The 27,368-nt window shown below is 43.5% G+C and overlaps 3 protein-coding genes across 3 annotated transcripts; all 3 read right to left on the bottom strand.

The window, feature by feature from the left end:
- Positions 1-11,195: 11,195 nt before the first annotated feature.
- Positions 11,196-12,889, bottom strand: LOC121567036 (forkhead box protein G1-like). The gene has a single exon (XM_041876976.1). The coding sequence runs from the start codon at positions 12,871-12,873 to the stop codon at positions 11,728-11,730; it is 1,146 nt and encodes a 381-aa protein (XP_041732910.1). The 5' UTR covers positions 12,874-12,889; the 3' UTR covers positions 11,196-11,727.
- Positions 12,890-14,551: 1,662 nt separating this feature from the next.
- Positions 14,552-15,417, bottom strand: LOC121567035 (peptidoglycan-recognition protein SC2-like). Its single transcript, XM_041876975.1, has 4 exons — positions 15,399-15,417; positions 15,015-15,210; positions 14,805-14,923; positions 14,552-14,724 (listed from the first exon to the last, which is right to left on the bottom strand). Exons 1-4 carry the CDS (start codon positions 15,415-15,417, stop codon positions 14,552-14,554), a joined length of 507 nt encoding a protein of 168 aa, XP_041732909.1.
- A 493-nt stretch (positions 15,418-15,910) lies between these two features.
- LOC121567034 (DNA-directed RNA polymerase II subunit RPB9) lies at positions 15,911-20,998 on the bottom strand. The gene is made up of 6 exons (XM_041876973.1): positions 20,837-20,998; positions 20,587-20,641; positions 20,350-20,423; positions 16,724-16,798; positions 16,490-16,541; positions 15,911-16,340 (listed from the first exon to the last, which is right to left on the bottom strand). The coding sequence occupies exons 1-6, from the start codon at positions 20,896-20,898 to the stop codon at positions 16,278-16,280; spliced, it is 381 nt and encodes a 126-aa protein (XP_041732907.1). The 5' UTR covers positions 20,899-20,998; the 3' UTR covers positions 15,911-16,277.
- Between the last annotated feature and the right edge of the window lie 6,370 nt (positions 20,999-27,368).

The following is a 27,368-nucleotide window of genomic DNA, read 5'->3' as shown; positions in this document are numbered from 1 at the left end:
ACTCATGTGAGTAATGAAAATGTTATTATAATCTTTGCATCTAGACTCTAAGTTTGCCAACAGTGTTGGTGTAAGGTTACATGATCCTAAGAGCAGTATCCTGGTCTAACCACAGCCAACAATATTTGAGACTGTGCTGTATAGGAAAGGTGGCTACAGTCCCCATAAAGCCTATTTTGTTTGATATAGTCACACTTCCAGAAATCTGTCCTTATCTGTGTCCTCGCACATCTATTTTTATTAACTTATATCTCGGATGAGCCCCAAGAAAGGTGAGGGAAAGTTCATCAGGTGGTGATGTCATGTGCAGGCGAAACAGTAGAAGTAGATCAATGAGATCAGCCAGACTGTGATGTCTATCTATCTCTCTCCCTATACATCTCAGTCAAGGCTGGCTCTGCCTGCCCTTTAACACACTGACACCTCTGTAGTTTCAGGTTTGAACTTTTGATGATCTTAAAGGCCCAGTGCAGTCAAAAACATGATTTTCCAGTGTTTTATATAAACTATACACTACCGTTCAAAAGTTTGGGGTCACTTAGAAAGCTCCTTGTTTTCGAAAGAAAATCAATTTTTTTGTCCATTAAAATAACATCAAATTGATCAGAAATACAGTGTAGACATTGTTTATGTTGTAAATGGCTATTGTAGCTGGAAATGGCTGATTTTTAATGGAATATCTACATAGGCGTACAGATGCCCATTATCAGCAACCATCAGTTCTGTGTTCCAATGGCACGCTGTGTTTGCTAATCCAAGTTTATCATTTAAAAAGGCTAATTGATCACAGATATAGCCCCTGGTTCTCCTCAGACTTGACTGCCCTTGACCAGCACAAAAACATCCTGTGGCGTACTGCATTAGCATCAAATAGCCCCTGCGATATGCAACTTTTCAGGGAAGTTAGGAACCAATATACACAAGCAGTCAGGAAAGCAAAGGCTAACTTTTTCAAACAGAAATTTGCATCCTGTAGCACTAACTCCAAAAAGTTTTGGGACACTGTAAAGTCCATGGAGAATATGAGCACTTCCTCCCAGCTGCCCACTGCACTGAGGCTAGGAAACACTATCACCACCGATAAATCTACAATAATCGAGAATTTCAACAAGCATTTTGCTACGGCTGGCCATGCTTTACACCTGGCTACCACTACCCCGGCCACCAGCTCTGCACCCTCCACTGCAACTTGCCCATGCCCCCCCCCCCGCTTCTCCTTCACACAAATTCAGACAGCTGATGTTCTGAAAGAGCTGCAAAATCTGGACCCCTACAAATCAGCTGGGCTAGACAATCTGGACCCTTTCTTTCTAAAACTAGCCGCCGAAATTGTCGCAACCCCTATTACTAGCCTGTTCAACCTCTCTTTCGTAACGTCTGAGATCCCCAGAGATTGGAAAGCTGCCGCGGTCATCCCCCTCTTCAAAGGGGGTGACACTCTAGATCCAAACTGTTACAGACCTATATCCATCCTGCCCTGCCTTTCGAAAGTATTTGAAAGCCAAGTTAACAAACAGATCACCGACCATTTCAAATCCCACCGTACCTTCTCCGCTATGCAATCCGGTTTCCGAGCTGGTCATGGGTGCACTTCAGCCACGCTCAAGGTCCTAAACGATATTATAACCGTGATCGATAATAGACAGTACTGTGCAGCCGTCTTCATCGACCTGGCCAAGGCTTTCGACTCTATCAACCACCGCATTCTTATTGGCAGACTAAATAGCCTTGGTTTCTCAAATGACTGCCTCGCCTGGTTCACCAACTACTTCTCAGATAGAGTTCAATGTGTCAAATCGGAGGGCCTGTTGTCTGGACCTATGGCAGTCTCTATGGGGGTGCCACAGGGTTCAATTCTTGGGCCGACTCTTTTCTCTGTGTATATCAATGATGTCGCTCTTGCTGCTGGTGACTCTCAGATCCACCTCTCATGCAGACGACACCATTTTGTATACATCTGGCCCTTCATTGGACACTGTGTTAACAAACCTCCAAATGAGCTTCAATGTCATACAACACTCCTTCAGTAGCCTCCAACTGCTCTTAAACACTAGTAAAACTAAATGCATGCTCTTCAATCGAACGCTGCTGGCACCCGCCCACCCGACTAGAATCACTACTCTCGACGGGTCTGACCTAGAGTATGTGGACAACTACAAATACCTAGGTGTCTGGTTAGACTGTAAACTCTCCTTCCAGACTCACATTAAGCATCTCCAATCCAAAGTTAAATCTAGAATCGGCTTCCTATTTCGCAACAAAGCCTCCTTCACTCATGCTGCCAAACATGCCCTCGTAAAACTGACTATCCTACCGATCCTTGACTTCGGCGATGTCATTTACAAAATAGCCTCCAACACTCTACTCAGCAAATTGGATGTAGTCTATCACAGTGCCATCCGTTTTGTCTCCAAAGCCCCATACGCTACCCACCATTGTGACCTGTACGCTCTTGTTGGCCATCTATAAATCACTGCTAGGCAAATCCCCGCCTTATCTTAGCTCATTGGTCACCATAGCAGCACCCACCCGTAGTCTGCGCTCCAGCAGGTATATCTCACTGGTCATCCCCAAAGCCAACACCTCCTTTGGCCGCCATTCCTTCCAGTTCTTGCTGCCAATGACTGGAACGAATTGCAAAAATCTCTGAAGCTGGAGACTCTTATCTCCCTCACTAACTTTAAGCATCAGTTGTCAGAGCACCTTACCTATCACTGCACCTGTACACAGCCCATCTGAAATTAGCCCACCCAACTACCTCATCCCTATATTGTTATTTATTTTGCTCTTTTGCACCCCAGTATCTCTATTTGCACATACTCTCTTGCACATCTATCATTCCAGTGTTAATACTAATTGTAATTATTTTGCACTATAGCCTATTTATTGCCTTACCTCCATAACTTGCTACATTTGCACACACTGTATATATATTTTCTGTTTGTATTTTTGACTTTATGTTTTTTTTTACCCCATATGTAACTCTGTGTTGTTGTTTTTATCGCACTGCTTTGCTTTATCTTGGCCAGGTCGCAGTTGTAAATGAGAACTTGTTCTCAACTGGCTTACCTGGTTAAATAAAGGTTAAATAAATAAAAATTAGAAAACCTTTTGCAATTATGTTAGCACAGCTGAAAACTGTTGTGCTGATTAAAGAAGCAATAAAAGCTGTCACGATCATTAGACGGAGTAGACCAAGGCGCAGCGTTGAAAGCAAACATACTTTATTAATCGAATGATAACACGAACAGCGAACCAAAACAACAAACGATACGTGACATCCAAAGGACAAACCTAACTAGGAACAAACCAACTGGAAACAAGATCCCACAACAATTGTGGGAAAACAGCCTGTATAAATATGGCTCCCAATCAGAGACAACCAGCAACAGCTGACACTCGTTGCCTCTGATTGGGAACCACTCTGGCCAACACAGAAATACAAAACTAGAATCCCGACATAGAAACACAACACATAGAATATACACACCCTGGCTCAACATATAGAGTCCCAGACGCACACGTAGGCTTAGTGCGAAGGGCAGGAACAGGCCGGGCCGGGCTGGCGACGCGCACCGTAGGCTTGGTGCGAGGGGCAGGAACAGGCCGGGCCGGGCTGGCGGCGCGCCCGTAGGCTTGGTGCGAGGAGCAGGAACAGGCCGGGCCGGGCTGGCGACGCACACCGTAGGCTTGGTGCGAGTGGCAGGAACAGGCCGGGCCGGGCTGACGATGCGCCCCCCTGGCTTGGTGCGTAGAGCAGGAACAGGCCGGGCCGGGCTGGCGACGCGCACCGTAGGCTTGGTGCGAGTGGCAGGAACGGGCCTTACCGGGCTGACGACTCGCACTGTAGGCTTGGTGCGAGGAGCAGGAACAGGCCGGGCCGGGCTGGCGATGCGCACCGTAGGCTTGGTGCGAGGAGCAGGAACAGGCCGGGCCGGGCTGGCGACGCGAACCGTAGGCTTGGTGCGAGGAACAGGAACAGGCCGGACTGTACTGGGAACACACACCACTGGCCTTAAACGGGGATCAGGAATGGGCCGGACCGGACTGGCAATACACCTCAGTACCTCTCGCCGTGCCTCTACAACTTCCTTCCCTCCTCTCACCAATGGCTCCCGTAACCCGGTGGCCTTCTCTCCTCGTCTCCCATTTCGCCCTGTGGCAGCCTCCTGCTGCCCAGTCGCCCATGCCGTGTGCCCCCCCCTAAAACATTTCTGGGGTTGCCTCTCGTCCGTCCGACGACGACACTGTTGACGCCGTTGCTCCTCTCTCGCCAGGGCCTTAATCTTAGCCCATGGCCCTTTGCCCCGAGCATGTCCTCCCAGGACCACGATTTGCCCACCTGGGCCATCGCCAACCTCTCCAGCTCCTTTCCCGGCGCTTCCTCCCATGTCCAGGCCGCCTGCTCCTGGACACGCTGCTTGGTCCTGGTATGGTGGGATCTTCTGTCACGATCGTTAGACGGAGTAGACCAAGGCGCAGCGTTGAAAGCAAACATACTTTATTAATCGAATGATAACACGAACAGCGAACCAAAACAACAAACGATACGTGACATCCAAAGGACAAACCTAACTAGGAACAAACCAACTGGAAACAAGATCCCACAACAATTGTGGGAAAACAGCCTGTATAAATATGGCTCCTAATCAGAGACAACCAGCAACAGCTGACACTCATTGCCTCTGATTGGGAACCACTCTGGCCAACACAGAAATACAAAACTAGAATCCCGACATAGAAACACAACACATAGAATATACACACCCTGGCTCAACATATAGAGTCCCAGAGCCAGGGTGTGACACTGGCCTTCTTGAGACTAGTTGAGTATCTGGAGCATCAGCAATTGTGGGTTCGATTACAGGCTCAAAATGGCCAGAAACAAAGAACATTCTTCTGAAACTCGTCAGTCTATTCTTGTTCTGAGAAATGAAAGCAATTCCATGCGAGAAACTGAAGATCTCGTACAACGCTGTGTACTACTCCCTTCACAGAACAGCGCAAACTAGCTCTAACCAGAATAGAAAGAGGAGTGGGAGGCTCCGGTGCACAACTGAGCAAGAGGACAAATACATTAGAGTGTCTAGTTTGAGAAACAGACGCCTCACAGGTCCTCAACTGGCAGATTCATTAAATAGTACCCACAAAACACCAGTCTCAATGTCAACAGTGAAGAGCGACTCCGGGATGCTGACCTTCTAGGCAGAGTTGCAAAGAAAAAGCCATATTTCAGACTGCCCATCTTAATCTTTTTATTTTTTATTGGCCAGTCTGAGATATGGCTTTTCTTGCATCTCTGCCTAGAAGGTCAGCATCCCGGAGTCGCCTCTTCACTGTTGACATTGAGACTGGTGTTTTACGGGTACTATTTAATGAAGCTGCCAGTTGAGGACCTGTGAGGCGTTTGTTTCTCAAACTAAACAAGAATAGACTGACGAGTTTCAGAAGAAAGTTATTTGTTTCTGGCCATTTTGAGCCTGTAATCGAACCCACAATTGCTGATGCTCCAGATACTCAACTAGTCTCAAGAAGGCCAGTTTTATTGCTTCTTTAATCAGCACAACAGTTTTCAGCTGTGCTAACATAATTGCAAAAGGTTTTTCTAATGATCAATTAGCCTTTTAAAATGATAAACTTGGATTAGCAAACACAACGTGCCATTGGAACACAGAACTGATGGTTGCTGATAATGGGCCTCTGTACGCCTATGTAGATATTCCATAAAAAATCAGACATTTCCAGCTACAATAGCCATTTACAACATTAACAATGTCTACACTGTATTTCTGATCAATTTGATGTTATCTTAATGGACCAAAAAAAGAGATTTTCTTTCTAAACAAGGAAATGTCTAAGTGACCCCAAACTTTTGAACAGTAGTGTATATACAAAGGTATCTGGACACCCCTAAAAATTAGTGGATTCGGCTATTTCAGCCACACCCGTTGCTGACAGGTGTATAAAATCGAGCGCGCAGCCATGCAATCTCCATAGACAAACACTGGCAGTAGAATGGCCTTACTGAAGAGCTCAGCGACTTTCAACATGGCACCGTCATAGCATGCCACCTTTACAACAAGTCAGTTGGTCAAATTTTTGCCCTGCTTGAGCTGCCCCAGTCAACTGTAAGCGCTGTTATTGGGAAGTGGAAACGTCTAGGAGCAACAACGGCTTAGCCTCGAAGTGGTAGGTCACACAAGCTTACAGAATGGGACCGCCGAGTGCTGAAGCGCGTAGCACGTAAAAATAGTCTGTCCTCGGTTGCAACACTCACTACCGAGTTGCAAACTGCCTCTGGAAGCAACGTCTGCACAATAACTGTTTGTTGCATAAGATCACCATGCGCAATGCCAAGCGTCGGCTGGAGTGGTGTAAAGTTTGCCGCCATGGATCAGTGGAAACGTGTTCTCTGGAGTGATTAATCATCCTTCACCATCTGGCAGTCCGACGGACAAATCTGGGTTTGGCAGATGCCAGGAGAACGCTACCTGCCCCAATGCATATTGCCAACTGTAATGTTTGGTAGAGGAGGAATAATGGTCTGGGGCTGTTTTTCACGGTTCGGGCTAGGCCCCTTAGTTCCAGTGAAGGGAAATCTTAACGCTACAGCATACAATAACATTCTAGACGATTCTGTGCTTCCAGCTTTGTGGCAACAGATTGGAGAAGGCCCTTTCCTGTTTCAGCATGTCAATGCCCCCGTGCACAAAGCGAGGTCCATACAGAAATTGTTTGTTGAGACTGGTGTGGAAGAACTTGACTGGCCTGCACAGAGCCCTGACCTCAACCCCATCGAACACCTTTGGGATGAATTGGAACGCCGACTGCGAGCCAGGCCTAATTGCCCAACATCAGTGCCCGGCAACTGCACTGCCCACAACCGCAGGGCTCTCTAGAGGGTGGTGTGGTCTGCACAACGCATCACCGGGGGCAAACTACTTGCCCTCCAGGACACCTACAGTACCTGATGTCACAGGAAGGCCAAAAAGATAATCAAGGACAACTACCACCTGAGCCACTGCCTGTTCACCCTGCTATCATCCAGAAGGCGAGGTCAGTACAGGTGCATCAAAGCTGGGACTGAGAGACTGAAAAACAGCTTTTATCTCAAGGCCATCAGACTGTTAAACAGCCATCACTAGCAAAGAGAGGCTGCTGCCTACATACAGACTTGAAAATCACTGGCCACTTTAAAAATGGAACACTAGTCACTTTAATAATGCCACTTTAATAATGTTTACATATCTTGCATTACCCATCTCATATGTATATACTGTATTCTATACTATGTATTGCATCTTAACCTATGCAGCTCAGACAATGACATTGCTCATCCATATATTTATATATTCTTATTCCATTCCTTTACTTAGATTTGTGTGTATTAGGTATTTGTTGTGGAACTGTTAGATATTACTTGCTAGATATTGCTGCACTGTAGAAACTAGAAGCACAAGCATTTCGCTACACTCGCAATAACATCTGCCAACCATGTACAGTGAGGGAAAAAAGTATTTGATCCCCTGCTGATTTTGTACGTTTGCCCACTCACAAAGAAATGATCAGTCTATCATTTTAATGGTAGGTTTATTGGAACAGTGAGAGACAGAATAACAACAAAAAAATCCAGAAAAATGCATGTCAAAAATGTTATGAATTGATTTGCATTTTTAATGAGGAAATAAGTATTTGACCCCTCTGCTAAACATGACTTAGTACTTGGTGGCAAAACCCTTGTTGGCAATCACAGAGGTCAGACGTTTCTTGTAGTTGGCCACCAGGTTTGCACACATCTCAGGAGGGATTTTGTCCCACTCCTCTTTGCAGATCTTCTCCAAGTCATTAAGGTTTCGAGGCTGACGTTTGGCAACTCGAACCTTCAGCTCCCTCCACAGATTTTCTATGGGATTAAGGTCTGGAGACTGGCTAGGCCACTCCAGGACCTTAATGTGCTTCTTCTTGAGACACTCCTTTGTTGACTTGGCCGTGTGTTTTGGGTCATTGTCATGCTGGAATACCCATCCACAACCCATTTTCAATGCCCTGGCTGAGGGAAGGAGGTTCTCACCCAATATTTGATGGTACATGGCCCCGTCCATCGTCCCTTTGATGCGGTGAAGTTGTCCTGTCCCCTTAGCAGAAAAACACCCCCAAAGCATAATGTTTCCACCTCCATGTTTGATGGTGTGGATGGTGTTCTTGGGGTCATAGGCAGCATTCCTCCTCCTCCAAACACGGCGAGTTGAGTTGATGCCAAAGAGCTCCATTTTGGTCTCATCTGACCACAACACTTTCACCCAGTTCTCCTCTGAATCATTCAGATGTTCATTGGCAAACTTCAGACGGGCATGTATATGTGCTTTCTTGAGCAGGGGGACCTTGCAGGAGCTGCAGGATTTCTGTCCTTCACGGCGTAGTGTGTTACCAATTGTTTTCTTGGTGACTATGGTCCCAGCTGCCTTGAGATCATTGACAAGATCCTCCCTTGTAGTTCTGGGCTGATTTCTCACCGTTCTCATGATCATTGCAACTCTACGAGGTGAGATCTTGCATGGAGCCCCAGGCCGAGGGAGATTGACAGTTATTTTGTGTTTCTTCCATTTGCGAATAATCGCACCAACTGTTGTCACCTTCTCACCAAGCTGCTTGGCGATGGTCTTGTAGCCCATTCCAGCCTTGTGTAGGTCTACAATCTTGTCCCTGACATCCTTGGAGAGCTCTTTGGTCTTGGCCATGGTGGAGAGTTTGGAATCTGATTGATTGATTGCTTCTGTGGACAGGTGACTTTTATACCGGTAACAAACTGAGATTAGGAGCACTCCCTTTAAGAGTGTGCTCCTAATCTCAGCTCGTTACCTGTATAAAAGACACCTGGGAGCCAGAAATCTTTCTGATTGAGAGGGGGTCAAATACTTATTTCCCTCATTAAAATGCAAATCAATTTATAACATTTTTGACATGCGTTTTTCTGGATTTTTTTGTTGTTATTCTGTCTCTCACTGTTCAATATACCTACCATTAAAATTATAGACTGATCATTTCTTTGTCAGTGGGCAAACGTACAAAATCAGCAGGGGATCAAATACTTTTTTCCCTCACTGTATATGTGACCAATAAATTGATTTAATTTTTGACCTCACTAATGCTCTTGTGGCTGAATGGAAGCAAGCCACCGCAGCAATGTTCCAACATCTAATGGAAAGCCTTCCCAACAAACTGGAGGCTGTTATAGCAGCAAAATGGGGACCAACTCCATATTAATGCCCATGATTTTGGAATAAGATGTTCGACGAGCAGGTGTCCACATACTTTTGGTAATGTAGTATATATTTCCACAATATGAGGTTGGAATAATGCTGTGAAATTGTGAAAATGTAGATCATCCTACCAAAACAGGCTGAAATATCAGGCAGTCTTTTCAAACAGCTCTTACACTGACAGTGCATTGAGTTTTGGCCTGCCTGGTGACATCACCATGCAGTAAATGAGTTAATAGACCAATAAGAAAGAGAGTTCCAAACCTCATGCCAATAACAGCTAGTTTTCAGTTTTCCCGTCCCCACTTCCAGAACAATCCTAGCAAAATTATTGCTTGAGGAGTTGCTCTTTGGTAAGAAGCGATTTTTGTGTCTTTTTGACCATTTTAATTCAAAACAATCACAGTAAGTTACTTAACTGTTACCCAGAAATGACTTGATATTGAGATAAAAACAGCTGCATTGGAACTTTAATACTTACAGATACAGCAGCGTGGCTATTTGTGGTGGTAACAGTGGGTTTCATCAGCAGGTGCTAATGAAGTTTCTGTCTAAATATGACCATGAGTCTGACACAGAAAACTGTTGAATGGGCTGGGGGAATGTGTGTGTGTTTGTGTGTCCTGCTTGCATGTGTGAGTGTTGTTTGGACGTAGCTGGATTCCTTCTGGACTCATTGATAATCTCTTCCTGTACCTCAAGTATCACATAACCAACTCTTATGGGGCGGCAGGTAGCTTAGTGGGTAAGAGCGTTGTGCCAGTAACCGAAAGGTCGCTGGTTCTAATCCCCGAGCCGACTAGGTGAAAAAATTCTGTCGATGTGCCCTTGAGCAAGGCACTTAACCCTAATTGCTCCTGTAAGTCGCTCTGGATAAGAGCGTCTGCTAAATGTAAATGTTATGTTTTGAATGTATATGTCATACAACTCACCACTTTTATATCACTATTTTTGTTTTTATTGCATACACATTATAAAATTGATCACATTAATTACACATATAGCCTACTGTATATGACATGCACAGAGTCCCCTGTAAACTAACATTTTCATGCTTTAAAGGGTACAATAAATAAAACATCGTTAGTGCAGATACAGTACAAATCATGCAGGACATACAATCACCACCTCGGGGATGAAGCGTTTCTCAAAGCATATTTACTATAGTTCTATTCTAAAATGTAGGAAATGCACAACATAGCATTGTGTTCATAATGAGCATTGAGACAATTGAGATACAATTACAAATTCAAATGAAGATAATCACTACAGTTTTGATTTTTAAGTAATAGGCTAGTGCAGATGGAGAGAAAATTCTTAGCCTATATATTTTAAGTGGAAGTTTTAGCATCAAAATAATTATTGACTTTTGTCTCTAATTTATACATTATTTTAGTAGCATCAGAGTAAATACTATATTCCAATAACTTTTCAGACATGACCAAATATTTAGTTTTTAAAGGGAAAGCCATTAATTACGCACAGCCTTCCTCAAGCAATAAGATTGATAGAGGACATTTAAGAAGACAATTGTTATTTTAAGTTTGTTTTAAGTTAATAACAGTGAATTGTTGAAGCACATCAATTTCTCAAAATATATATTATATTAATGGAACTAGACTATCATTACAACATTGGACAATCTCACCACTTTTCTAAATATATCTGGAGAGCACCCATGGAACACTGTTGGACAAGATATTTTCATTATTTTATATATTTTTTAATGATGTTCCATATAGCCAACATCCCTAAGAATTTGCCCTAACAATTGCAAAACGGAGTTATAACAACAAGAACGAAAAAACGAATACAGACGTCAGAGAGTGATGGTTTAGCTTTAGCCTGTTTGTAAAAGTAGCCTAAACCGTGATGCAAAATCTCGCAATAACAACCTCGACCCTGTTAATTAGCTTAACAGATACCAAATAGTTTGTTATTTTTTACGACATCATTCATCTTTATGAAACTATCTTACTGCATCTCTCATCTTGTGATGTATAGTTAGTAGCCTACTAAAATACCAAATAAAATATTAACGAAATGTTATTAAAGGAAAATACACTTTTTTAAATTACTGAGTACACCACAAATATTGACCATTAACTATTCGTGAAAGAATACAACTTTATTATAGGTTATTGCACTGAAAAAATGTGAAATGGTGAGTGGCGTTTTTAGTGATACGTTTCGATGGAAATTGCACATTCACCCGTGATTGGCGATTATTTAAAAACGGATGATTATTTATTTTTATTTTTTCAAAGACAGATAGGCCTATTTGGGAAATAACAAACTCACAATTATTTGAATCAATTTCGCAGCATTGGTAGATATTAGAAAGACACAATCCATAAAGAGAAACAGACGCTTTTAATTTAAATAGAGAATTAAATGTGGTCATTTCCCTGCATCCCAAGAAAGATTGGTGTTGAGGGAGCTCGTGGGGCTGCTTGGGGGAAAATAATTAGGGAACTCCGTGCACAAACTCCCCAAGACAATCCGATGGTCCATTCTTTCCGGAGTAAATGTGTCCGGCTGGAGATGCCTTGGATGAGGGGTACTCCTCCTGGCACCATGCATTGAACGTCGCCGGGTGGGGTACCTGGTGATGAGAGTAAAAAGAACTCGCTTGTCCGGAGAGCAGGTTAAAGCAACAAGGGTTAGGGAGAGACAAAGTGCATGGCAACGACGAAGAGGCGAATGTTGTGGCTGCGCTCATTTGGTGATGGCGACAGTACTGCGCGCCTGCACCCATGCCAAAATAAGACGACTCTTGGTTTGTTTGGAAGAGTCGGTCTGCCCCAGCATTTATGGCACTCATGTGGTGTGACCGTTGAGAAAGGATCGAGGTGGCATAGTTGGAGTGATGGGGCCCTACATATGACCCTGTGCCCAGGTGTGAGTGCGCAGGATGTTGAAAGTTTAGAAACGGTGGCACCGGCCAATAAAATGACCCAGTGAACGCCAGCCTGGCGGCAGTGGTGGAGGTAAAACGGGCATCCCGTTTTATTGCCAGCTTTGCCCGGGTGCCCGCCGTGGAACGGCGCCGGAGTTTACCAGTTGTGCCACCTATGAACATGTCCTCGCTTGAAGGGTCAAGCATCCAGTAGTTGCCTTTGCCTGGGTCATCATAATGGCGAGGTACTTTGACAAAGCACTTGTTCAAACTTAGGTTATGTCGGATTGAATTCTGCCATCCTTGTCTGTTTTCTCGATAGTAAGGGAAGTTGCCCATGATGAACTCGTAAATGCCGTTGAGGGTAAGCCTTCGCTCCGGGCTCTGGCGAATAGCCATCATGATCAGTGCGTTATAGCTGAAAGGAGGTTTCTCCGGTTTGGCTTTCCCCTCTACTCCTCCATATGTCTTCACCTCTCCGACTCTCTCGGTATCTTCTCCGTCTTCCCTTTTGCCATTTCTGGAGACTCGTTTGTCCTCTTGGACTGAGTATTCTTTATTATCACAGTTTATGTCTCTATGTAAATCATATTTTCCATCTTGAGCACAAACTTCTTTAGGCCTAGCAGATGGCCCCGAATAAATGTGTTTTCTGGAAAGGGGCTTGGAGCATCGGGAAATGGTCCCATCCAGCGCGGTGCCCTCTTCACTCATCACTCCCTCTCGTCGAAACAGCAGGCTGCTGATGCTGAATGAAGACTTGTGGAAAAATCTGACAGGATCTTTCAAATCCTCCATATTCAACATCACCCACTACCCACGGCGCCTGGCAGTCTGAAGAGAAGGAATGTCTAAATCCACGAAATAAGACACACAACGTATTGGGGTGCCAAAGACAAAATGCGCCCCTCGTGCGTAAACCCCTGCTCAACAATCCTGATGCAAACACGCAAAAGTCACACAAGCCATATACTACAAACTTTGCGATTAGTTTAGTGCGCTGCCAATTTCACTGACTGATCGATGAACTCCCAGGTTCAATTATAACACATCCGAGGAGCGTGAAACTCAAATCTCTCACCTGCGCCTCGCCCTCTGGGACTGCCTCTCCACTCCTTTCCGTCTGTTTACACAATAACCTGGCAAACAGCCAATCAAATACGAATTAGGTGAAGGTGTGTAAGTAATTCAGGAGGAGGTAAACTCGTAATGTAAGTAAACAAACTGAGAATTTAAGAGACATAGGTGCAGGGCTGCTTGTGTCTTCTAGACGTCTGCCTGGAGGGCATGCGGCTTCCTGCACAACAGTTGACAGGTAAGATGTGTTGTAACATCAAGGTGCACAGTATGAAGCAGCATTTATGTTTCACATTTTCCTCTCTTTTCTCAATTTGATATGGGTCCCCCTTAATCCTACATTATGCAATACAAGTGCACACTTGTTGGGAATGTTGCGCCTTTAAATATTGCTTACAATGTTGAAACATTTACAGGTAGGCCTACAAGTTTTTCTCCCTTTGACAAATGATGTGCGATTTGAGGAGCCATTTCAATTAATCCCAAAAGCTTAATCTCATCCAGGACAACACAGCAAGTCAGGACAAGATAATATTTTGCCCACCCAAAACTGAAATCCCATCCAGTTTTCTGTCAATAGTTTGTGTTCATTCAGCAGCATATTTTTTTTTGTATTTAATCTCTTAATGTGAGTTACCCTTACACCTTTCTCAGTTCATATTTCCTGTAAAACTTCATAGCAGTACACTCATAGAAAAATGAATATAATGGTATGTGGACAATTTTATGTGAATACCAAAATAAATAATAACATTTAGTCTAATCTACTAAACAGATGCATTTTACAACCCTAATATTTGACCTCTACAATTACGCTGTGAATGGGTGGCAATTTACAACATATAATTTCTGAAGCTGCTTTCACATCAATTGCCAAATCTTCAATCTGAAATGCTGTACATTGCCTACATACAGAATGTCCTCGCTACAAAACTGTGAAACACAAATATATAAAGTGGTCTAATGATCCACTAACATGAGAACTCAACAAGCACTATAGGCCAGGGTTTCTCAAAGTCGGTCCAGGGGCCCCCCCTGCGTGCACGTTTTGTTTTTTGCTGATGAATTCGTTATTTGAATCAGCTGTGTAGTGCTAGGGCAAAAAACTAAACGTGCACCGGGGGGCCCAGGACCGAGTTTGGGAAACCCTGCATAGGCCATGGCTACGATGAAAGCGTCCATGCCCCATCTAGTGGTTTAAAAACACACAAGGAAGTCCCAAAATGTTCAGTGTGCTGTTCTGGGTGATCTCTTCCACCAGCCAACTCTCTCTCTTTCGAACCAGTAGCAATTGAGCCTGTGGACGAGGTCATGTTCAGGGAAATTTTAGATGTTTTAGTGCAGCATATAGTCTCTCCCCAGGACATTCGGTGTCCCTCAAGTCTCTGTGCCCAAGCAGGGTAAATCCAGGGTACAAATGCCCCTGGGAAACCCCAAACTGCAGGAGCTGTTTAACAGATGACAGGGCTGCTGGACTGGGGCTCTCATCTGAAACAGAGAAGTAGAACCCATTGGTACCAATGCCTTACACACTGTATGGATGGAAAGTCCAATATTGTGTTTCTTACTGTTGAAGTTGCCCATGAAGGCAATGCCCAAAGAGTTGTGGTTGTTGCCCTTGGTATGTGCGCCCACAACACCCCAGCCACGGCCCTCATACACGGTGCCATCTCCCCCAATAAGGAAGCTGCAAATGCAAGAAAACAGTTATTTGCATATACTATTATCCTGACACAATGAATGATGGAAAACACCAGGAAAGGAGAGAGGTCACTCACTTGTATCCAATGTCATCAAAGTTCCTATGCTGCATATGCATTGTCTGTATGTGGATGAGCTGGTCCATGCATTCTCGGATGCCCCCGCAGTGCAAAAGTGCCGTGTGGTGTATGACAACTCTTTGAGCAGGACACTTGAGGGTCTCCTGGCATCGAGGGGCTGCTGCTCCCCACTGTCCCCGAGTAACCACCTCTACTGAAATGCATGCATATGGGTAACCAACCACAGTATATCTGTGGTGTACCATATCCAAACTGTAGACCTAACAATTCACTTTCATTTACCCATTCATAACAAAGTTTCATACCTAGACCTCAAAGCATTTTGAGATATCTTAATCATTACCTTCCGATAGAGCTCATATACTGTAGGTAATTCCTTACCAGTGACTCTTACGTCCATTTATTATACTATCCAGACTTGCTTTTGATTTGGTCGCTAGAGGCAGTTTCCTTGATGTTCCTCAGAATAAGTGACTTGTTAACAACATATTGTTAAAGGGGGTGTGGACTGTTTCTCCAGCGGGTTATTACATGTTCTACGTGCTTTTCTCAATGACACTATAAAACCCTCAGTGGGTCTAAAACTCATTGCAAAAAATACACACATTGGGAAATACACTGCAGTGGCCAAACAGATAGGCCTAGATTAAAAAAAAAAAAAGTGAAGTCAAAGCTACACCACTAAATAGGAACATTTTCATATGTCCAACTATAAAATATATATTTCAGCTCTTTTTTTGGGGTGGCAAGTATTGCAACAGAGATCGGGTCACACGATAGTGTAACCATGGAAAATCAGGAAATATTTCAACTATACAACAGTGGCATGCAAAGTTTTAGAGAAGTCTTTCAATCAAGTTTTTTTTGAAAGAAAACAGAAGCATTTCACAACAAAAGTTTGACTTTTTTTAATTTCTGAGTTCTAAAAAAAACTAACAATACAAATACCTGTAAAAAGTACTAGAGCCAATACATTAACACAATTATGTCCCAACAGGTGTTCCTCCACAAGATAATAAATGGGATTTAAATGGTCCACACAAATCTTAGCAGTGCCTCTACGTACACTCCAACAAGATGATGAAGAACTAACACACAAAGTTAGTATTCCTGTAAATAAAATGTCCGATTTGGCAGAATATTTTAGACCCACATAACCATCAGTCTTTCTGATTTAAGCCACAGTGAACCCCAGTGAGACATAGTGGCCTGTTGGGCAACAGCAGAGACTGTGGATGCATACATCAGTCCTCCTCTTCCTCACTCCGTCCAGCGGTGTCCACAGTGAGGGGCCGTGCAGACATAGTACAGCCTCATGGCATCCTACATAGAAAATAAAGCAGTAACTTTCATATACACCACATACCAATGTCTCCATATAGCTCAGTGGACTCTAGAACACTCGAGTATTTCTAAATTTAGCAACTCTTTGGGGACAGAGGATGTTCTATGATGAAAAAACTGCAACGTACCTCAGCCTTCATACTGTGAGACTGGAAAAACACTGCCTCCTTGTGGCCGCACCTGAAAAGAGAGGGACAAGATACATTTTAGATTTATCTGGAAGTTTCTGTAAATTATTTTGAATTGATAGAGATAGTTTGTGAATAGAAATAGTGTGGAGAAATTGCCTGATTTCAGAGAGCTAGAGGAGGGAGATGGAGAAAGAGGGTTTGTTTGAGTGTGTTTGTGTTGTTCACCCTCACTTTGGGCAGGGGTGATCTTCTGTCCGAGGTAGCGTTGGATCCTGGGACACATCTGCAATGATCTGAGTCAGCTCACTGAGGAGAGAAGAGACAGAGAGGTGAGACCGAGAGGTGAGACAGATGAGAGCGAGAAGAGACAGAGAGGTGCGACAGAGAGAAGAGACAGAGAGAATAGACAGAGAAGAGAGAGGCAGAGAAGAGACAGAGAAGAGACAGAGAGAGAAGAGACAGAGAGAGGAGACAGAGAGAGAGAAGAGACAGAGAGAGAGAAGAGACAGAGAGGTGTGAGAGAGAGATGAGCAGTGCTTAATTTGAGCCGGATCCGGCCGGAACAGGATCCGGCACCTCTCAGATTTGACTTTGTTTGTTCTGGCACTTATTTGCCCAGATCCGGTACCTCTCGCGACATGATTTATTAATTATTTAACTATTCGCACTGTAGATATTCTAATAAAAGCGATCAGCATTAAATCAAGTTGCCTCCTCGTTATTTCTCCCGCCCCCCAGAAAGACCATCATGTAAAAGCGCGGTGATCCTTCTATGTAATTATCCTATCCTGCCACACGGATTCCAGACCTGCTCTCTTATTTGTACATAGAGGTTATGGGGAGGGCCAGTGGGGTAAGTAACTGATCTCGACACAGGTCTTGGTAGTGGTGGTCAGCTAGTGAATAGGTCCCTATGTAATCACGTCACGTAGTCTAGTTTAGTCGTCTCCTTACAGAATTGTAATTGTGGGAAAGCAAAATACATTTTTTTTATAAGAAAAGGCAATTGAGTTTGACATTTTTCAAGTCCAAAGATCCAGAGAAAGATGGTGAATCAAACCCAGAACGAGCCAGAGAACTGTCAGTGCCGGAGGAGAGGAGTGAGGGGCAAACTGTTCCTGATGGCGATTCTAATCCCGCCAGTTCAGCATCACCACCGGCACCTCCACTTGCTAGTAGGCCTACTAGCGAGTCAGACTCAGCGGGAGAGGGAGACAGGGAGCAGACTCAAATGAGAGAGAGATGACCTAATTGCCCATGACAGAGGTATATTTGAGTGTCTGAGCATAAGAAATAGGGATAACCTTTTTTTTTTTTTTTTACCTGGCGCCGACGAAGATGGCGGCCTGGCGACTAGCTCTTAGGAAACTTTGCAGTATTTCTTTATTTTTTAAATGTATTATTTTGTACATTATTAGCTCAGAAAGTGTTTTGTGTCATTACATACAGCCGGGGAAAACTATTGGATATCAGAGTGGCGGTAACTCACCAGCATTACGACCAGGAATACGACTTTCCCGAAGCAGATCCTTTGTTTGCTCTCCCCAGGGCAACTGAACTGATTCCAGTAGCTGACCCAAAACATTGGCGGCGTAGGAGAGGCACTCGGAGCGGCCTGCTGGTTCGACTTAGGAGGCGCGCACACCACCCACCGCTTCCAAGTATACTACTCGCTAATGTTCAGTCTCTGGTTAACAAGGTCGACGAACTCCGGGCAAGGATTTCTTTCCAGAGAGACATCAAGGCCTGTAACATACTTTGTTTCACGGAAACATGGCTCTCTTGGAATATTCTGTCGAATTCGGTCCAGCCAGAGGGGTTCTCAGTTCATCGCGCAGACAGGAATAAATATCTCTCCGGGAAGCAGAAGGGCGGAGGTGTGTGTTTCATGATTAACGACTCATGGTGTAATTGTAGTAACATACAGGAACTCGAGTCCTTTTGTTCACCCGACCTACAATATCTCACAATCAAATGCCGGGGATTTTAACAAAGCAATTTGTGGACTAGGCTGCCGAAGTTCTATCAACATATCGACTGTTGTACTCGCGCTGCCAAAATCCTCGACCATTGCTATTCGAACTTCCGGGATGGTTATAAGGCCCTCCCCCGCCCTCCTTTCAGCAAATCTGACCACGACTCCATTTTGCTCCTCCCTTTCTATAGGCAGAAACTCAAACAGGAAATACCCGTGCTAAGGACTAGCTGGCTGGTGTGTTTATGGACATATTCAATCTCTCCCTTTCCCAGTCTACTGTTCCCACATGCTTCAAGATGGCCACCATTGTTCCTGTACCCAAGAAAGCAAAGGTAACTGAACTAAATGACTATCGCCCTGTAGCACTCACCTCTGTCATCATGAAGTGCTTTGAGAGACTAGTAAAGGATCATATCACCTCTACCTTACCTGTCACCCTAGACCCACTTCAATTTGCTTACCACCCCAATAGATCCACAGACGATGCAAACGCCATCACACTGCACACTGCCCTATCCCATCTGGACAAGAGGAATACCTATGTAAGAATGCTGTTCATTGACTACAGCTCAGCATTCAACACCATAGTACCCTCCAAGCTCATCATTAAGCTCGAGGCCCTGGGTCTGAACCCCACCCTGTGCAACTTGGTCCTGGACTTCCTGACGGGCCTCCCCCGGGGGGTGAAGGTAGGAAACAACATCTCCACTTCGCTGATCCTCAACACTGGGGCCCCACAAGGGTGCGCGCTCAGCCCCCTCCTGTACTCCCTGTTCACCCATGACTGCGTGGCCAAGCACGCCTCCAACTCAATCATCAAGTTTGCAGATTACACAACAGTAGTAGGCTTGATTACCAACAATGACGAGACCGCAAGCAGGGAGGAGGTGAGGGCTCTGGGAGTGTGGTGCCAGGAAAATAACCTCTCACTCAATGTCAACAAAACAAAGGAGATGATCGTGGACTTCAGGAAACAGCAGAGGGTGCACCCCCCTATCCACATCGACGGGACCGCAGTGGAAAAGGTGGAAAGCTTCAAGTTCCTTGGCGTACACATCACTGACAAACTGAAATGGTCCACCCACGCAGACAGTGTGGTGAAGAAGGCGCAACAGAGCCTCTTCAACCTCAGGAGGCTGAAGTAATTTGGCTTGGCACCTAAAACCCTCACAAACTTTTACAGATGCAGAATTGAGACCATCCTGTCAGGCTTTATCACCGCCTGGTACGGCAACTGCACCGCCCGCAACCGCAGGGTTCTCCAGAGGGTGGTGCGGTCTGCCGAACGCATTACCGGGGGCAAACTACCCGCCCTCCAAGACACATACAGCACCCGATGTCACAGGAAGGCCAAAAAGATCATCAAGGACATCAACCACCCGAGCCACTGCCTGTTCACCCCGCTATCATCCAGAAGGCGAGGTCAGTACAGGTGCATCAAAGCTGGGACCGAGAGAATGAAAAACAGCTTTTATCTCAAGGCCATCAGACTGTTAAATAGCCATCACTAGCACATTAGAGGCTGCTGCTGCCTATGGAAATCACTGGCCACTTTAAGAAATGGAACACTAGTCACTTTAATAATGTTTACATATCTTGCACTACTCATCTCATATGTATATACTGCATTCTATTCTATAATATTCTACTGTATCTTAGTCCATGCCGCTCTGTCATTGCTTGACAATATATCTGTATATTTTCTTAAATTCCATTCCTTACTAGTTTTGTGTGTATTGGGTATATGTTGTGAAATTGTTAGATAATACTTGTTATATATTACTGCACTGTAGGAGCTAGAAGCACAAGCATTTCGCTACACCCGCTATAACATCTGTTAAACACGTGTATGTGACAAATAACATTTGATTTGACTTACTCAACCTCGTGGGTGATCTTGTTGACATAGATGCAGCTGTTGTCTGCTTCTTGTTGATAGTCACAGTTTCTGCACTGTTGAGAAACACACAACATTCAAAAATGGCTACTACATTCATGCATTTACTTGTTAAACAATTGAATGCCCAAACACTTCCAAACCAATACGGTAGTGCATGAAACTAGCTAGCTAAGCCATTTGGAGTGGGTATGAATGAACACCAGTCATGACACTTACTGCATAGAGCAGGATGCGATTCTCCTTGTCTTCTTTGGGATACAACATGTTGTTGCTGAAACAGAATGGAACAATTTTGTTATAACATTATAGCTAGGTAGACTATCCTGGTCCTGTCAGAGAAGAAGATAGCGACAAGATGACATAGCTCCTAGCTAGTCTTTAGCTAGCAGGCATAACGTTATCTAGCTACTAACTTACTAACGTTAGTTATGCATCTTCTAACTTCTTTATAGCCATGCGCTCTTACCATTCTTGACAAAATCGGATCCCAACGAATCCTGGTTCATATGTACCACCCTCTATATCCATTTGAAATTGTTTACAAATAAAAATCTACGAAATAATAATTCCGAAAGTTTCAGGCTAGCTAGCTAGCTAGCTATCTAGCATCAGCGTCCGTCAGCGATACAAAAAATGTACTTCCGGTTCGCGGAATTTCGGAAACGTTCTAAATAAATTTCCCCACGTATTAGTAGAAAAGTGTCAATAACCTGTATTTATTAATGATATATGAAAAATACTTCATATTTGTTCATATTTAAGTGACATTTGCATTACATTGCGGTCAAATAAATGCCCCCAATGTGAATCACTGTATATGGAATACATATTGGCTTATAGAGCAAAAACTATTCTGGGTGCCGCAGCAAAAGTATTGTAGGTAATACTCAGTAGGGTCTGTCTGTAGCTTTTTGTTGAAACTCATCTGATTTGTATTCCAGAGACTCTAGTGAGTAGACTGAACCCTGGTTTTATGGACACACATCGATCGTTTTTGCTGTAAAGTGCAATTTGTTTGTGCAATACAACAAAAATACAGTAAGACTTTTCTTAAACATACATTTCAGAATTGCATCCTTGAACAATATATAGTTATAATGTAGTTATATATATTTAAAACATAATTTTTACATTATGCACTATGCAAAGCTGCAAAAAAATATTGATTTCGTATCATACGCATAGCGTTTTTACGCGGGCTTTTATTTTAAAGGCAAACTCAGAAAACTGCAATTGTGGATAGGTTACAGCTAGTGCTGCTGCTATGATGCTAATCCATCTCGGTTTTTACATTTAAATGTATTTAATATTTTTGGGAAAAAAAGCGTCAACAAATCAATACAAAAAGTACACGGGGGAACACAAGTATATATCAAGAATATACAAAGGACAATTGGGCTAAGGGGTACAATATCACATTACATATTGACCTTAAGGGGCATACACGTTTAGAATTCTAACAGCTTTTTTGTTGGTAGAGTATTTAATTGTCTTAAAATATAGTTCAATGTCTTCTCTAAGGTAAGAAAATGAAGTGTTTTGTTTGTAAATGTACATTTGTAAATATGAAATTTGGCCAAAACAATAATGAAATTAATTACATAAAATTGTTTCAACTTATTTCTATCGTAGGTAAAGAATCCAAGCAGTACATCTCTCCATAATAGTGTAAAATCTTCATAAATGTGTTCGGTTATTGTGATGGGTGCTTTGAAGGAGTCAGGCGCAGGAGGATAAATCACAGAATACAGAGTTTATTCCGGAATACAGAGTTACGTAGAATTGCGTCAAACAGTCCAGTGCGCAAAACAGGCGCACTGGAACTAAACAGGCACACCGGGAAAATATACCCCGGCAATACAAAATACACGGCGCTCAACCGAGCTCCACTCTCCTCACACTAAACAATCACCCACAAGGACAAGGGGGCAGAGGGAACACTTATACACGTACTAATGAGGGGATATGAACCAGGTGTGTATAATAGACAAGACAAAACAAATGGAATGATGAGATGAGTAGCGGCAGTGGCTAGAACGCCGAAGCCTGCCCGAACCAGAAGAGGAGGCAGCTTCGGAGGAAGTCGCGACAGTTATAAATCTACTGATGTCTTGCCACAGATTCCTTACATGAATACAATGTCAAAAAAGATGCAACACCATTTCTGGGTGGTCATTACAAAAGGTACAATTTGAATGTATGTTTTTATTAAAAAACTTCTTCATTTAGTGGTTGGCAGGATAATATTTCTGAATAATTTTGTTAATAAGTAGGTATGTGTGTGGCAACATCGAAACTTTTTTCCAACAGATATTATCAATAAAACCATTCTAATAAGGCATGACATAAGGTATAGAATAGATTGTCACACCCTGATCTGTTTCACCTGTCTTGTTCTTCTCTCCACCCCCTCCAGGTGTTTCCCATTTTCCCCATTATCCCCTGTGCATTTATACCTGTGTTTTCTGTTGGTCTGTTGCCAGCTAGCTACCCTAGCATTTTTTTGTATTACTAGAATTGTGTAAATTACCCTCTGCCTTTGTAGCGAACTAGCTAACCGATCAGAAGCAAGGATGGTTCTGTGTTATGTACCCGATTGTAACCACGACTACGATAAGCACACGTGCATTTGATCATTTTCCGACCTCTGTAAGTGGATACCTCTTCAATGTTAAGGTCCGTGGCACCATAGGGACACTTGACCTCCACCACTGCTGTGGTGCCCACTAGACCATCCGGTGAGGCACCCAGGATCCCAGACCCTGTTACCCAAAGCCCTGACTCCTGCACATCCATCCCTGAAGCCAATTTCCTTGATGCCTCACCGGATGGTCTGGTGCCCTCCTCTTTGTTATCTATGCCCCACTTTACAGACAACACCCCATCCAACGACTGTGATCTGAGGACCCTTTTTAGTAGCGACGGAGTAACGCGCTTGGCCCTAACCACTGCTCCATAATTGCTGCCCGTCAACCGCCCTCTCCTCATGGTGTGCCAGCTGGTGTTGGTCCGCTGTCCAACTGTTGCCTGCCGTATGGCCTCCTGTTGGTCCACCACTGACAGCGCCATGCCAGCCAGGATGCCTGCATGCCCAGCCAGGTGCCCTTGTTTTTTTAACAATGTCCTGTACAGACAGGGATGGCTGGTAGGGTAGCGGTTGTTCTGGCTCAGGTTCAAGGAGACATGCCATCCCATTGAACCTGCCCAGGAGACGGTTCCTTAGCCACTGAAGATCCTCCACTGTGGGCTCTTGGGACAGAGGGTTGTAGTCTTCGACCGGGTATAGGTCCTCCACTGACTGGACCTGGTTGAGCACAGCTGGCTTTCTTTTCTTGCGTTCCACATCCGTACGGCCGATATTGTGAACCGCCAAAATAGGCTGCATGGCTACACTTCGCATGTGGTAGAGCAGGGGTGTCAAACTCATTTTAGCTCAGGGGCCACATGGAGGAAAATCTATTCCCAAGTGGGCCGGACCGGAAAAATCATGGTATATATAACTTAAAAACAACAACTTCAGATTGTTTTCTTTGTTTTAATACGATCAACATACAACATAAAGCTGGAGCCTGAGGACAGTGTGTCCAAAATAGTACAAGCACAACATCACTATTTAATCATAAAACACGTCAAGTTTATTTGAAAATTCTAAAGAAAAAGAACACACAAACACACAATGCCTCAGTGATTAACAGAACTGTTTCACAGATCACAGAACTACATCAGGGTGTCATTTCTCAGGCAGAAATGTAGATAAAAATAATGAAATCCTGTTCCCCAAACAAGTGCAAGAACCACAGAGTCAAGAATAGGTTAAATATACAAATAAAATAAAAACAATTAAAAACAATAGCACATCAACATAAAAACATATAAACATAAAGCTGGAGCCTGAGGACAGTGTCCAAAAAGCACAACATAAAACACCTCAAGTTATTTGAAAGTTCTGAGGACAAAGAACACACAAACACACAATGCCTCAGTGATTAACAGAACTGTTTCACAGATCACAGAACTATATCAGGGTGTCATTTCTCAGGCAGAAATGTAGATAAAAATAATGAAATCCTGTTCCCCAAACAAGTGCAAGAACCACAGAGTCAAGAATAGGTTAAATATACAAATAAAATAAAATCAATTAAAAACAATAGCACATCAACATAAAAACATATAAACATAAAGCTGGAGCCTGAGGACAGTGTCCAAAAGCACAACATAAAACACCTCAAGTTATTTGAAAGTTCTGAGGACAAAGAACACACAAACACACAATGCCTCAGTGATTAACAGAACTGTTTCACAGATCACAGAACTATATCAGGTGTAATTTCTCAGGCAGAAATGTAGATAAAAATAATGAAATCCTGTTCCCCAAACAAGTGCAAGAACCACAGAGTCAAGAATAGGTTAAATATACAAATAAAATAAAATCAATTAAAAACAATAGCACATCAACATTAAAACATATAAACATAAAGCTGGAGCCTGAGGACAGTGTCCAAAAGCACAACATCACTATTAATCATAAAACACCTCAAGTTATTTGAAAGTTCTGAGGACAAAGAACACACAAACACACAATGCCTCAGTGATTCACAGAAGTATATCACAGATCACAGAACTATATCAGGGTGTCATTTCTCAGGCAGAAATGTAGATAAAAATAATGAAATCCTGTTCCCCAAACAAGTGCAAGAACCACAGAGTCAAGAATAGGTTAAATATACAAATAACATAAAAACAATTAAAAACAATAGCACATCAACATAAAAACATATAAACATAAAGCTGGAGCCTGAGGACAGTGTCCAAAAGCACAACATCACTATTAATCATAAAACACCTCAAGTTATTTGAAAGTTCTGAGGACAAAGAACACACAAACACACAATGCCTCAGTGATTCACAGAAGTATATCACAGATCACAGAACTATATCAGGGTGTCATTTCTCAGGCAGAAATGTAGATAAAAATAATGAAATCCTGTTCCCCAAACAAGTGCAAGAACCACAGAGTCAAGAATAGGTTAAATATACAAATCAAATCAAATCAATTAAAAATAATAGCACATCAACATAAAAACATATAAACATACATCTGAAAGCGTTGCTCAAACTCCCGTAACAGTCCCGTTATTTTATCTTTGAACCGCTTCATGTCTGCCACATGTTGGGTCGCGCACACATTTTTCAGACAGGGGAAGTGAGCTGCATCACCACCGGCAAGTTGCGTCTCCCACAATGACAGCTTCAACTTGAAAGAACGTATGCTGTCATAATACAGCGTGACAACTTTGTTGCGCCCTTGCAGCTGTTTGTTCAAGTTATTCAGGTGCTCTGTAACATCCACCATAAATGCAAGGTCCTGCATCCATTCTGCGGAATGAAATTCTAACACTGGTTTGCCCTTTTCTTCCATGAACTGTTCAATTTCTTCTCGTAAATCAAAGAAACGCCTCAGCACAGCACCTCGGCTTAACCATCTTACCTCAGTGTGGTATGGCAGGCCATAGATGTGGTCTTTCTCTCTGAGAAGGCTGTCAAACTGACGGTGATTCAGGCTTCTGGATCGGATGAAATTAACAGTTTGGATGACCACCTTCATGACGTTATCCATCTTTAATGACTTGCAACACAAAGCCTCCTGGTGCAAAATACAGTGAAAAGTCAAAAAATCACGTCCTCCATTTGCAGATTGCACTTTCTCTCTGAACTTTGTCACAACGCCTGCTTTTTTCCCCGATCATTGAGGGCGCACCATCTGTAGCCAGGCTGACAGCGCGGGATCAGTCCACTCCGACCCTGTCCAGCGCGCCCGGCGACTGCGGTAAAAATATCAGCTGCTGTCGTTGTATCTGTCATCGGCACCAACTCCACGAACTCCTCGGTGACGGTCAATGTGTCATCAACTCCGCGGATGAAAATGGCCAGTTGTGCAACATCTGTAATGTCCGTGCTTTCATCAATTGCAACCGAAAACGCAATAAATGACTTTACTTTTGCTTCAACTGGCTGTCCAAATCCACTGAAAGATCGGAAATCCTGTCTGCAACTGTGTTTCTTGTCAGGCTGATATTTGCAAAAGCCTGCCGCTTTTCAGGGCACACAATCTCCGCTGCCTTCATCATGCATGTTTTTACAAATTCACCCTCACTAAATGGTTTTGAAGCCACTGCGATTTCATTAGCAATGAGGTAGCTAGCTTTCACTGCAGCGTCACTGATGTCTCGGCTGTGAGTAAACACAGACTGCTGTTTCTTCAGACCCGCCAACAGTTCATTCACCTTCTCTCATCTCCGCTGTCATTGAAAGTTGTCATATTTGTCGGCATGAAGACTCACATAGTGGCGACGAAGGTTATATTCTTTCAGCACTGCAACATGCTCTGAACACACCAAACATACAGCTTTCCCATTCAATTCCGTGAATAAATAGGATGACCATTTTTCTTGGAACACTCTGCACTCTGCGTCCACTTTTCTCTTTTTTGACAGAGACATATTGGGGCAATGAGGGTGCCAAAGCACATCATGTTAAAAGTAGAAGCCGTAATAAATATCGCGGGCAAAACAAAGTAGCTCATTGGCTGCACGTGCTTGACCTACTTGCTCTGCCCCGGTATAAACAGTTTGCTTGCTTAACACAATTGCTATTGCGCCATCCAGTGGACGCAATTGGAACAGCAGTTTATTTTATTGTAAAATTGCAGCGCATTTTTATACTTTACAAAATTATTATTATTATTATTATTATTATTATTATTATTATTTTTAATCAACTCGCGGGCCGGATTAAACCCGTTTGCGGGCCTGATCCGGCCCGCGGGCCGGACGTTTGACACCCCTGTGGTAGAGGGAATCCCCTGGTCACCTATAGAGACCTGCCAAGAGGAAGGTGCCACATGCCTTTCAATGCATGACTTTGAACACCTTGGAATGCATTTGTTGTAAGAAATCTGCTATATAAATAAAGTTTGATTTGATTGATGACATCAAAGC

This window comes from Coregonus clupeaformis, chromosome 5, assembly GCF_020615455.1.
Source record: "Coregonus clupeaformis isolate EN_2021a chromosome 5, ASM2061545v1, whole genome shotgun sequence".
Lineage (NCBI taxonomy): Eukaryota > Metazoa > Chordata > Actinopteri > Salmoniformes > Salmonidae > Coregonus > Coregonus clupeaformis.
This window is presented reverse-complemented; position numbering and strand designations above follow the sequence as displayed.